This window comes from Uloborus diversus, chromosome 8, assembly GCF_026930045.1.
Source record: "Uloborus diversus isolate 005 chromosome 8, Udiv.v.3.1, whole genome shotgun sequence".
Taxonomy (NCBI): Eukaryota; Metazoa; Arthropoda; class Arachnida; order Araneae; family Uloboridae; genus Uloborus; species Uloborus diversus.
Window position 1 is genome coordinate 26,906,973 of NC_072738.1, and position 13,464 is coordinate 26,920,436.

At 34.2% G+C, this 13,464-nt stretch overlaps 1 protein-coding gene across 1 annotated transcript in view; it reads left to right on the forward strand.

Moving 5' to 3' along the window:
* LOC129227270 (circadian locomoter output cycles protein kaput-like) overlaps positions 1–13,348 on the forward strand; it is a 33,053-nt gene extending 19,705 nt beyond the window's left edge. Inside the window, exons 9-14 of the mRNA XM_054861790.1 lie at positions 787–893; positions 2,291–2,438; positions 3,866–4,041; positions 7,976–8,277; positions 11,345–11,710; positions 12,893–13,348. Of these exons, the coding sequence (XP_054717765.1) occupies positions 787–893; positions 2,291–2,438; positions 3,866–4,041; positions 7,976–8,277; positions 11,345–11,710; positions 12,893–13,009 (1,216 nt within the window). The 3' untranslated portion in view covers positions 13,010–13,348. The remainder of the gene's footprint in view (positions 1–786; positions 894–2,290; positions 2,439–3,865; positions 4,042–7,975; positions 8,278–11,344; positions 11,711–12,892) is intronic.
* The last annotated feature ends 116 nt before the right edge of the window (positions 13,349–13,464 follow it).

The window sequence follows — 13,464 nt, forward strand, 5'->3', positions numbered from 1 at the left end:
GTAAAGTTATTAAACTAACAAAGTTTCAGAACTCACTGGAAGACCTCCTTTTAGGAGTGACAAAGAATGCCAAAACCAACGAGGATACCGACTTTGGTTACACACAACCAAAAACATTCACATTGAAATTTTTGAGCAATTCCTAGACAATAGAAATGATCTTTCTGATTTGTTAGTGATGGAAGATTCTATCAAGGAAATGACACAAGTGATCATGGATGCGTTTATGCTCTGCAAAGAATTTACAGAGAAAAATTCTTAATCACTGCCAAAAGACTATTATAGCCAGCTCTTCTTTATAAACAGAACACGAAATGTATGCATGTTGTGCATAAAAATCGATATAAGTATACATTAAACTTATTATACAATTAGTCACCTCTAGAATGAAGTATTTTTTTTATCTACGGAACCTAACCCCCCTAACCCCTACAAATTAACACTACTATTAGGTCTCAATTTATGTGGTTTCGATTTACGTGGCATCTCCGTGGAACGTAACCCCCACGTAATATGAGGGTCTACTGTATTAGTAGATGTCATCGTCTCAGAGCAACAGTAAGACATTTAAGCCTGAAACCAACAATGAGATATCCTACTGTTTCTTTGAGGCGGCAAGGTATTTAGAAGCATTTTTTGTTGAGTTTTAAATTCTTAGTTTAACTTTTATTTTGAAACATTCTTCAACATTTACCTACTTTTTGAAGAAGGTTATAATCATCTCTTTCCTATCCCGATGATATAAAATTTGCTTCCCTTTAGTGAATTTGTCTTTTTAATTTTTAGGGCTCCACCAATAATCGGTTACTTACCTTTTGAAGTTTTGGGAACATCTGGGTATGACTATTATCATGTTGATGATCTTGATAACATTGCTGCCTCACATGAGCTTTGTAAGTAATACTTTTATGCTTTGTTTCATTGCCTTGCACACATTTTATTATTATTTATTAAGTTAAATTATTTATGCATTGCCATTACTGTTTGCACCTTTATTTTGAATAAAATAATTTTCATATGAAAAGTTATTGTAGTAGTTTCCTTAAATTCTTTAGTACAGTTGACTCCCCCTACAATGCGATTCAACTTACCCGAAATGGCTATAACGCAAGTTTTTCACCAGTAATGAATTTTACAGCGAACGCGAATTCCTCACACACATCACGAAAATTTTCCGAAAGAAGTATCAGCCTCGTAATTGGCTACTAAATATTGATTTCGTGAATGGATTTGCATCCTTTTAGCATCCCTGATAATTTAAGTTCCCGCACCATAATAGTCTAAACAGCGCTTTTTTAGTGTATCAAAAACCCACTCCGCACTTTTTTTTTTCATTCTAATTATTAAAGTGCATAAAATGTGATGGAGCCTTGTCACGCTGTTTTATCTGAAGTTTGAAGATGGAAAAAAAGAGAAAGTTTCTGACAAACAAAGAAACGCCAAGATTTTCGATGTGGTTGAAAAACTAAAAAATGCGTTGAAGGCAGCACAACGATAAGTGTAAGTGGAACTTTCATACATACAGTTTAAAATCAAGAAAAAAATATCCATAAAAATTCAGAACTTAGTTTCAATGTTGAAACTCGCAGAGAAATGTGTAAGCACAGTAAATATTATGAAAATGGAAGCTGCTCTTCTATTTTGGCTTAAAGTAAGAAGAGAGGTATTGCCATAAAAATGAAACGTTATACAAGAAAAGGCAAAGCAACTGTATTTAAAAATTAGATAAAAATAACGATCTGATCATGGTGCATAGATAATTATTATCTTCATTTTCAATTCACAAATATTATTACTTGTTCTACTGTACAGTACTATTACAGTGCAGTGTTTTATTATTACTAGATACTGTATGTTCCGTGCAGTTTTATTTTATGTCTCTCCCTACTATTAATCATTCATTTTGTGCATCTTCACAGTATTTTATGTTTAAAAAAAAAAGATATTTTTCCTTTTTAAATGCAGTAAACGTTCAGTTCTGAATGTAAGAAAGTGCAGTAGTTTAGGAATGGTTTAAAGCAGTTTCAGGGCTTATTATAAGGGTCTTTTAGAATTTGGTATATTTTTTAAAAAATCGTGTGACATACCTTTTTCTACAACACGAAATTTCGACTTATGCAAGGAGCCTTTGAATGCATCCCTTACGTAAGTCAGGACTTGACTGTATATTAATTGAGTAAATGTAGTTTCTATTATATTTGGACTGGTTGTCATTTTAAAATTTGAGGAAACTTTTTAAACCTAAATTTAGCTTTAAATGGTTTTTTTTATTATTATTATTTTTTTCCAGTGATGCAAACAGGAGAAGGGACTTCCTGTTTCTACCGCTTCCTAACGAAAGGGCAGCAATGGATTTGGCTCCAGACCCGATACTACATATCATATCACCAGTGGAACTCTAAACCAGAATTCATTGTTTGTACTCATACAGTTATCAGGTGAGCCGTTTGGTTTATTGAAAATTTATTGTCTCTTATCTTCAGCTAAAATAGAAAGATCATGTTTGAAGGAACTGAAAAACTCAATTTGCAACTTTTCAGCATAAAAATATAAACAGAAGGAATAATTCTGTAAAACTTTTCTCTCTTTTGTACAGAATGGGGCAGAAGTAACTTCCACATTTCAAATGTATATTTCAAAGCAATAATATAAATGCCTATTGATAAAATTTTTTGCACTCTTTTACAGTAATTTATTCACTATGTTACATATCCCGAATCACTTCGTTTTAAAAATTAAATTGTCCAAACAGTCACCTACATATCCTATACATTTATGAAACCTCTCCCCAAAACTCAGCATTACCTTCCTAGTGATTTCAGGTAATGTTGCTGTGATTTCGTGACAAATGATAACTGTGAGTTCTTGTAATGTTCTTGCCTTACGTTGGCCTTTAAATATTCCCAGAGAATGAAATTGCAAGGGTTGAGATTAAAGAAACATACTGCCTATGAAATTTATCAGGTGCCCAGGAAATAATTTAGACATTGGGATCCCCAAATCAGCAACAGCACACCATGCAGGAACATGTTGGCTGTGTAGAGGTCATTCATGGATCAGTAAAGAACTATTTTTGACCCAGCACCGAATATTGTGTTTGTTGACACAGCTCGACAAATGGAAGTGTTTTTTGTCATTTGACGGTAATGTAGCTGTAGTATAGGAATACAGTAATATAAATTCCATTTGGTACCAGCAATTAAACTGGTAGAACAGACACTATTTAAGATCATGACAATGACTAACACTACACTGTTAAAATCAGAGAAACTTAGGTGTAAACGTAGAAGTTATTCCTGCCACATCCAGTACATTTTCCCTATGATATAGCAATTTTTATTTCTTAGTACTGTAAAACAAACTTCATTTTCCATATATTTTTTTTCTTTTTGTATGCATCAACTTTTATTTCATGCAATACATTTTCTTCTTTTTCTTCATAATGTGTCAAAGAGTGGCGCATTTAAAACAGTAGTGCAGTGTAGTCTATCCAGCCTACCTATACTTTGGCACAGTATAGTCTACTAAAGCTCTTGCACCGTATATATAAAGCCCAATACAACCAAACAGCATTTAAAACTGGCTGTAATTTCTGTTGACTATCTAATTTTTACTTTAAAAAAAAAGAAAAAAGAAAATTCATTTAAGTTGCCTATTTTCATGGGTTTGACTCTATGCAAAAAATTTCTAAGAAGTTAATAAAAAGTATTTTCTTTTTTCGTGCATGTTGAGTGACATTCTTGTTTTTCTTTTCCTGAGGGAAAAATAAGCAACGTTTTATTGAACCAAATGTTCCATTTAGTATTATGAAACTTATTGCCTTGGCTTGACTATGACAAGACTTAAAAATGTATTTTGTTACTAGTGGAGAGAAAGTTCTGAAAAGTCATCAGGATGTTCCAAAAAAATTTCCGAAAAGACCAAGTAGCGTAACTCAGATGAATACTCCACCCAGCCAAAGTGCCTGCATGTCTCCCTCGCCTTCTGCCAGCTCTCTTGGCAGCTTATCCTCAGAACATTCTGAACAATGTTCCAGTAAAGGTAAATAGTTCTCTGTCACTTTTGATCTTTTTAAAATTCAATTTATAACAATGGGGTAGAATGAATTTTGTACAGTATAAATCTTGCTTTGTTTTTAAATCAGTCTTCAAAACTGAAAAATACTTTCCCTGGATTAGTAATGAATTTTATGTAACAGGGGTCTGGCCAGAGGAAATTTGGGTCCATTAACAGACCCTTCAAAAAAATAAAAAATCTGATCAACCAAAACGAGCCTTTTCACAAAATCCCGATCAACCAACACTGACCTTTCACAAAATGCTGATGAACAAAAACCGATCTTTCACAAATTGTTTATTTAAATGGCAAATCTGAAATCAAAATAAAGCATATTTTCGTGCGAAACGGATATTTTTGGAACCATTTTTATAGTTTAATTGGAAGAATCAGCAGATTATGTAAAATCTGCCCGCTGAGAGCGATGCCGCCCCCTCCCCCCTCCACACTAGACAAACACTCAAAAATGATATTCTCAACAGAAAAAAAGGAAAACACCCAACTTTAAGTTTCAGTGATGCAGTTTGCGCCATTTCAAAACTCTAAATTTTCAAAAAAAAACCTGTAAAAGTTTTTAATTTTTCACAAAAAACGGACCCTCTGAAAAATCCTGGAGAAACACCTGCATAAGTTTTTTGTCTATATGATGATTATAAAAAATATTTTAAACTTAAGCGCTTATACTTCCATTTGCTTTCTGCAAAACTTAAAGAAAGTCTCCGAACAAACATACATGAGAAATTCAGAAAGGAATTGCTTTTTAGATGGAGTCAAAGTTAATGAGTAAACATTGAAATATGGTTTAAATTATTACTTCAGCAAGGTTTTTGTAATGTCCTAAAATGTTTCATCACGTTTTTCAAAGAGCGTGTCTTTCATTTGATGTCTCAAAACCATAAAGTTTTAAGATCCAGCATATAATGCATCTTCAGTATCATCTCTGGACACAATCACAAAAAAAGTGCCTGAGAAGTTCTGAGTTAATGTGTCTCATAATGTAGAGATTCCCCAAAGTCTCCAATTCAGTTCCTATTGAAGAATTAGAATTTCCACGACTTGTTACTCTAGTCTATCTCTATATTTATATATATACCCAAACCTGTTTTTATGCGGTAGATAAGGACCGCATAAAAAAATTGTTCGAAACTTCAATAGTAAGGTAAAGAAACACCAGTAGTGGCCAGTGCTTCAGTAGTGGCCACTTCAAGGTTTAAAACGCACTAACAGTGGCCACAGTGAAGTATATTTTTAAACAGTAGGTCTACAATATTAATTGCTCCTCTTGGAACTCAATAAGCATTTTATAGCCCAACTCTTTCTAAATCGTCCCAGTTTCTAAAATATGCAGAATTTCAATTTTTATCGATTTCTTTCTCAAACCTCAAATTTGATCCAGTAGTGGCTACTCCAGAGTCTGAAAATTTCAGAAGTGGCCATCTGACATTCTATCGTCCAAAGAACTTACATTACTTTACTTTAAATTCAAAAAAACTGATTAATAAAATTCACTCAATATAATAGTTACATTAAGAACGAACAAAAAATCACATTGTTGTTTATTTCTTTCTTCAAAGTACCTAAGTAAACTTAAAGTGGCCACTACTGAAGCACTGGCCACTACTAATATTTTACTTTAACTATAAAAAGTTGTTTTCGCAACGCAGTTTTAAATTTTTTTGTTTTATGTGGTGGATAGGGACCGCATAAAAAAAGTCTCCCATAGAAAATAACCCAAAAACTTACAAAATAATTAGGAATTGCTTCTTTAAACAAAATCAAAATAAAACAAGTGATGATAATTTTGCCAAGTAGTCGGACGAAATTTCCCAAATTAGGAAATTTTTGGGAGGTCACAGTAACATCTCATTGGGGTGGCTATGCCGTCACTTGAAGATACTACCTTGCACTCGTTTTAAAAATAATTTCGTCAATTGAGTCCTAATCAGATTGAAATTTTCAAATGCAGTAGAACCTCTCAATAAGGGACACTAAGGGGACTAGAAATTTTTGTCCCTTAAATAGAGATGTCCCTTCTTCGGAGGTGTTTGAGTTGACGTATTAAGTAAACTAGATTAGTATAATTTTATAATTAAAGCAAACTATCAAAACTTAAGAATTAAAAATGAGAATGTTACATACAAATATGTCACTAAAAAATATGTTTCAAAATGCATACTTTTATAATTAAAATTTAATCAAAAATTTGGCAAGGCTAGGTTATGTATCATGCAAAAAATATTTTTAAGCAATTTGTTACGTGAATTTCTTTGATTTCTTGTAATTTTCAATGTAATACAATGTAAACGAAAGTTTCAATTAGTGTGCACATTTCAAGTTTTTGACATAATGTTTGTTATGGGCGGTTTACAATCTGCCAAAGCTGAGTCTAAATAAACTGCAGAGATTGAAAAGCGTGCATATAAATTTCAGCAAGAATTTTACAATACGTAGTTGCTTCATTGTACGTGTTAAAGTAAGAAAAAAAAAAGTTAATTTTTAGGCAAAAAATGAATTTTGAATTCAAGTAAATTCAACATTTCTTACTCATTTATACATGAATTTTTATAATTTTTCACTGAGACTGGCCCTTAAATAGAGCGTCCCTTAATCAGAGGTAAATACATGGAGGTCCCTATTCAAAGGGACTGAAACCAGGAAAAATGTCCCTTAAATAGAGGTGTCCCTTAAAGGAGATACTATGTACCACACAAAAAAAAAAAGAAAATCACACAAAAAAAGACCGCACAAAAACAGGTTTGAGTGTACATATATTGATACTATGAACAATTCGCGGCATCCTTTGCCTCTCCCCAGAGCCTGATTACCGCAATGGTATGTGGGGCACAGGCCCCTCCTCTTAGATTTCAGGGGGGCCCAAAATCCCCTTAATTTATCATGCTAATTAAAATTAAATAATGATTTCACTCATAATCTGGAGTACAATGATATCACTGATAGTTTTGCAAATGCCAAAACAAGGGAAAAAATCTATTTGTTGATAGAAAAAATTCCCCTTAAAAATGTGATCTCTTTGCAAATCAGAAAACGACTCCAAATTTAGTCTGTATTTACTATTAAAAGTTATATCATAGATAATTTTGGTATTTACACTTTACTGTAACGGGCAAAGTTTAACCACATTTTCTTTATTTATCATATACTACTATATCTCTTCTACTTTTTAAATGTATATATTACATTGTGATATGAGGTACCACCAAATTTAGTATGGTTGCGTAAAAATGCAAATATCAAGATATTTTATGGCTTCAACATATAAAAAAAAACGGGAATGGGGGAGGGGGGCCACAAAATGAATTTTGTGCCCCGTGTCTTCAAAAATCTTAGTCAGGCCCAAGGGGGGCCTGAAATAGATGTGCCCCATGTCCAATGTCAGGATGATCGGGCTCTGTCTCTCCCTCAGGGTGCCACAGCACCCCTTCCGAAACCCCTGGCGTAATGTATATATTTTGCTCTTGGAAAGTCTTCCCTATCAAAATAGTCCTACAAAGTGAGGATTTTCACCGAAGCCAACTGGAACTAAACATTCTATATATATAGTAACTTATAGAAAAATGAGAAAAAGTCGCCAACCTACATTCACCATGAGATTGACAATAATGATAGACTATGCATGTTTACATTTGTGTACTGAAAAACTACACTACCTTGATATATTAAATAAAATATAAATAAATAAAAGTCAAGAAATGTTTGTTTCGATAGATCTCTGCAGATAGACAAATGAAATGAGAGGACACATCCTTTTTATGAGACGCGCGCTCATAAATTTCAACTGTACCTCAATTGAAACAACATAAGTTTCAAATCTACAGTGCTACAATAGCTCAATTTGAAATATTTCATGTCAAATTTAAGTCTTGAAATAATATCATTAGTAATAACTTTGTATTTTTAGCTACATCTTCAAATATGCATATGAATTCAGTATTATATTCAAATCAAAGAAGCAAAGAGAAATCCTATTCTACTTTGAACCAAGTTCCTCCTCTAGTGATGACAGAAACGTTTTTGGAGCCCCACCCGCACTTGGCAGCAGTCCAGTCAAGTCCTCAGATGGGCAACGATATGAGCTTTATTTCTTCTCCTAATGCATCGCCCATCTCCCCCCAGACTACACTCGAGCCTACAAGTCATGTATTACTCTCAAGGGGACAACAGATGCCACAGGTGGCCAACTCGAATATGCCTGCAACACAAGTGAGTTTCAAAGTGACGTCTTTCTGTTTTCACATTGTTAATACATAATCCCCAACAATCTTTACACCCTGATACTGTTGGCCCAGTTTAATCGAATATTGTCGGTTCCAAGAAATATTATTCAATTAAGCGGGGTATTTGATTAAACAGGGACCGTTTTAAATTTACAACATTTGACTTGAAACATAATACTAATAATAAATTGATAGCTATGTAAAGGAAATATAGTTAATGTTATTGCTAAAAAGTTTTTTAAATAAGCTAAATAAACAAAAAAAAATAGTTCAATAATTAGTACAAATACATTACAAGTACGTATGGAAATTATAAAGAGTAACCTACAACTTGAGTTATGAAATCTTTGTTTTGGTACTTTTTTACGGTAGGGGAGACCGGGGCAAGATGACTATGCTAACAATTTTCGTGGTTTATTAATTTATTTTAAAGGATAGTAAAATTAATTTTACATGAGCTCTTAGAGTAGTCCTTTGTAGTATTATATATATTACCATTTCATTTTTCAAATAAAAATAACGAAGGATATTTTTATTTCTTCATAACCTTAAAAAATCGTCATCTTGCCCCAGTACTGGGGCAAGATGACTTTGACCTAGGGGCAAGATGACGACGTTGAAAAAGGTTGAACATATTTTATGTTATGAATATGTTACCTAGTTTTACAAATGATAACTGTGTTTTTACATCTTACTAAGTATTAAATTAAGCGTAATCCATTGTAGCGTAATGTTCAAGTGTTAAGTTGTGCAGCTAACAATAAACACAAATAAAAATACAATTTTCATTTGATGGAACATTCCTCATGCCACCACTCTTGGCTTTTACAGCTCTGGATCCAATCTTCTGTTGGCGGGTCACAAAATTCCACTTTCCAAGCAAGGCATCTTAAAACACTATTCTTTGGAGTTGATGCAACTGGATTGCTTGGCATGAATACGGGCCCACAGTAATAGACTTGGGCCTACAGGAACTTGGTCTGAGTTATTTTACTCTCTTTTTAGCTTCACGAGCTTATTTTCCCTGTTTTTTTTTAAATAATTCTTTTTTTTTCTTCCGCTTTGCTCCTTGTTCTGACATTTCTTTGATAGGTGTGCTTGTAAGAATGTAACTTCAGTTTTTGTTTTCTCGCATTGTGTTGCTTTAGGCAATGCATTGGAATCAAAAACACTAACAGGCTTCTTTAGTGTATCGGAATCAGCATTTGTCATAAAGTAGGTTTTTAATGAGTAGAAAAATGACGCATCAGGAGCTAGAGACGATGCGATGTGTGAAATGGCAACCTAACCATCATAATGTTTTTTCACTGCAATATAAGATAGCCTGCAAAGTTATGTGAGATTTATGATTGTCAATAATCAACAGAGCAGGAGATCCTTTGCTTAGTTTAATTCATTCAACTAGTCATTTGGTCATCTAGTTTATAAATAGCCCCTGGTCACCCGCTTTCAAATGATACCTCCCTTGATTCAATGCGTCCTTTAGCACCAGAGGAGAAGCGCAAGATTGCGTGGACAAACACACAGCGTTTACAGGAATTTAATAAAGTGGATAACATAGTTAGTTTAATAAATTCTGAAATACGGGTAATAGGCAAACTCGTCATCTTGCCCCGCGTTGCTGCCCGTCATCTTGCCCCGCGTTGCTGCCCGTCATCTTGCCCCGCGTTGCTGCCCGTCATCTTGCCCCAGATTGCCTGTTTGAACGGATTCTTCTCCATTGCTATAAAAAAAGGGGGTTAATTGACATTTATTCATGGTAATAGGTAGTATTTAAACTAAGTTATTCATAAATACTCAAGAGACACTATATATCCTATATGTATCTGCAGCAGAGCTTATTTACACATGCATAAAAGTTATACCGTGGCAACGGTAAACAATCAGAGCTTCAGAACTAACACAAATATGGCAATTTCAGCATCTCTATACTATTGCTGAATGAACAGCGGATAGGAGAGCCAGTAGCATGCAGGTGATGCAGTTACCTAGTTTAAAACGGAAAAATTAAGGCATTTGTCATCTTGCCCCGGTCTCCCCTACGTCATTTTTTGAAAAATTCCAAAATAGGGAATTGCTTGCTCAAAGTTTATTAAGAACACTTTTCTGGCTCCTTTTTTCCCCTCCTCAACTACCGTATCTTACATTTTAATATTTATCAATTTCTCATTGTCTAAAATGTGTATATTTATTTGTGTTATTTAATTTAATTATCGAGTGCACTTTTTTCTTTTTATTTTTGTAACAACAATGGCATAAGAAATTCAAAAGAACAGTGGAAACATTTTGTTGGAATGTGAATGTTGTTTTTCTCTCCTTCAATGACAATAATTGTTCTTACTCAATTTCTTTCTAACTTATTCAAATTTTTCTCAACAAAAATATTTGCTAAAGCTGATTAATATTATTCGATTATCCGGGGAAATTATTCGATTAAGCGGGGACCTTTAATATTGTGGGTGAAATATTCGGTTCCAGGAGGGTTTTTTTCGTATAAGCGGGGTATTCGTATATGATTAGGGGTGGGTTGAGAGTATTATCAATGTCCCTCCCCCCGATACTAAATGCCTGTCACATTTGTCTCAAAAAGGGATCCTCCGCTGGTACAATTGGCAAAACTAACTGGCGGCATTTCGCGAAAATATTTCAGATCCGGGGGTAACAAACTATGAAGCTAACTCCTGATTCTCTGGGAGTAGGTTAACTCATTCAAACCTTACTTTTTCTTTTTCACTTGTCCATCGTCGAACTTTGTGTTTCATCATTCTTTTATGCACTGATGAAGGGATTTGTTTTCATAACTTCTAAACAGCTGTTTGTAGAGTTTTTTTAAAACTCTTTTTAATTCCTTGTATTTGTATATGCATTGTCATATTTTAAACTATTTACTTTGGTAATTTGAATTTTAATATGAGTACTCTTGGTCACCCAAAATGTGTTAAACAGAATTTCAGTTCTTGCCTTACAGTTTCTAGCAAATTCTCTTTTTTTTTTTTTTTTTCAAATATGCTAAGCAAATTTTTACTCTGAAAATAATGCTGAAAAATACTTAGTTTCAGAAGGATCAGAGCCCTCAATCCGTCAATCCAAACCAAGTGCAGCATATGTTGCTTCTGAGGCAACGCCAGCAACAGATCCAGCGACAAATAATGATGCAGCAAGAAGAACTGAGAATGGTGTCTGAGCAGCTTCAGAATTTCTCACAATTTGTGCCGCCTGGAGCTTCTGTGAGCACTCGAGACATTCCTTACCAAACCTCAGAATCATCCACATCTAATTATGTTAATTCGTACGTCATGACTCAACCACAATTGCAAGTCTTAGTCCCAACATCTGCTGAAAGTATGATGAAATCTGTGGATAGCTTCCCAAAATCTGCACAGTCATCCATTACATCCAGGACTTACATGAATCTCGAGGTAAATATATATATATATTTTTTTAAGTCTATATAACGGTAGTGGTATTTAATTTAGATTTTAAAACAATAATAATTTTCCTGTCGACTGCTGCATTTAAGAAGTAGTTAAGTTTCAAGATTTTATTCTTGTTACTTAAGTATTTCTCAAAAAATTAAAGACTGATGTGAGTGTCAAGATATATTAAGTAGTAATTATAATAAATCAATCAAATATAATAAACCTTCAGCCGGTAGAGTGGTGTAATAGTTAGATGCTGGTCTCTTAACCCAAAGGGGCAAGTTTGATCCTGGCTCCAATTGGTGGATTTTCAAGATATAGAAAATCAACAGCGTCCCTCAAGGTTTGGCTGGGAGTGCTCTTGGCAAAATAAAATTCCAAGTGCAGTTTCCCATCGAATAGAGCCTAGATGTCTCCATCTAGTGGGGAAACTGGGGTCAAAATTCTCATGGTAATGTTATCTGCCCATAGTGGTGCCACATGAAAGAATGGATGTTATATCCGGGGATCGCACTAGGTCTGCAAAAGGTAGTGTCTCTAATGCAGCCCTATTAGAAATAAATAAATAAATCTTCATGATTTTCCAAAAGTCAAATTGCTTTTTGTTCAAAAAATCTGTTAACCAAAAAAAACCTTGATTTTAACCCAGTAAACTTAGTTTAGACCTAAAATATGCAGAAACTTTTTATTTTATATTATTGCCAACTCTATACCTCAGTGATGCCCGACCTGCAGGATGTGTGCCATATGAGGCTCATGGAGCTGACCTGTGTGGCCCGTTGTTTTCTTGCTCAAATCACTGCTGTACATACTAAATCCATGGTGGATTGGTAGGGCGTCGGACTTGTAACCGAAGGGTCTCTAAACCGAAGGTTTAATGCAGCCGGTCGTAGATCCTCCGTGTTCGTTAAAGGTGACTGCAGCATGTTAAATAGTCATGGCCTCAAAGTCCTCTAAGTGAATCAATACCTCTGGGGATGCTGGACTAGGAATTGTTCGGCTTCTCGTCTGGATCAAAAAATTAAGAGCAGTTCCATCCAACTGCTTAAACCATAAATAGCGGTAGGTAAGGGGGATCCTGCAGTGTGATAGTTAAATACTATTTTCAAGGACAGGTTTTTAAATTATTTGATGTAGTGAGACAGAAAAATAATGTTTTCTTTTTCAATTTTCATGTTGTAGCCTGATATGTGCACTGTTGGAACCTCTGAGAGAATTTCCTATCTTCCTTCGGATCAAAACAGTGAAATGATTGCTCAAGCATATCAAATGCCACACAACATGCCACCTAATACGTGATTTGTTCTTATACTCTGAGCTCTTCTTCGGACAGTTGTTGATGGTGTACAGCTTGCGTGGAAAGCTTTTGTCTGTATATATTTCATTTTCTCTTCCCCCCCCCCTCCCCAAATCTAGTCTTCGAAATGGAGCTAATGGAAAGGTTTTTGCAAAGTTGTGAAACAATCATTCTACATGGTTCTCAAATGAAGTTGTATCATAAAACTTTTGGGCATAGTAATTTATTTACATATTTTTTTCATCATATTGCATCAAATATGGAATCTTCAGAATATTATGAATGCAAATTTGAAGGTTGCATGCTTATCCGTTCATTCCATTTTTCGCTGTGTGTATCATTCCGTTATTTCTACCTAAATTTGATGCCACTGTCATGTAAATTTTAATGAGTACTTTAATTTTTTATTTTTTGTATTTATTTTAGTATAGTTTATGAATCATGTCTAAATTGTTAA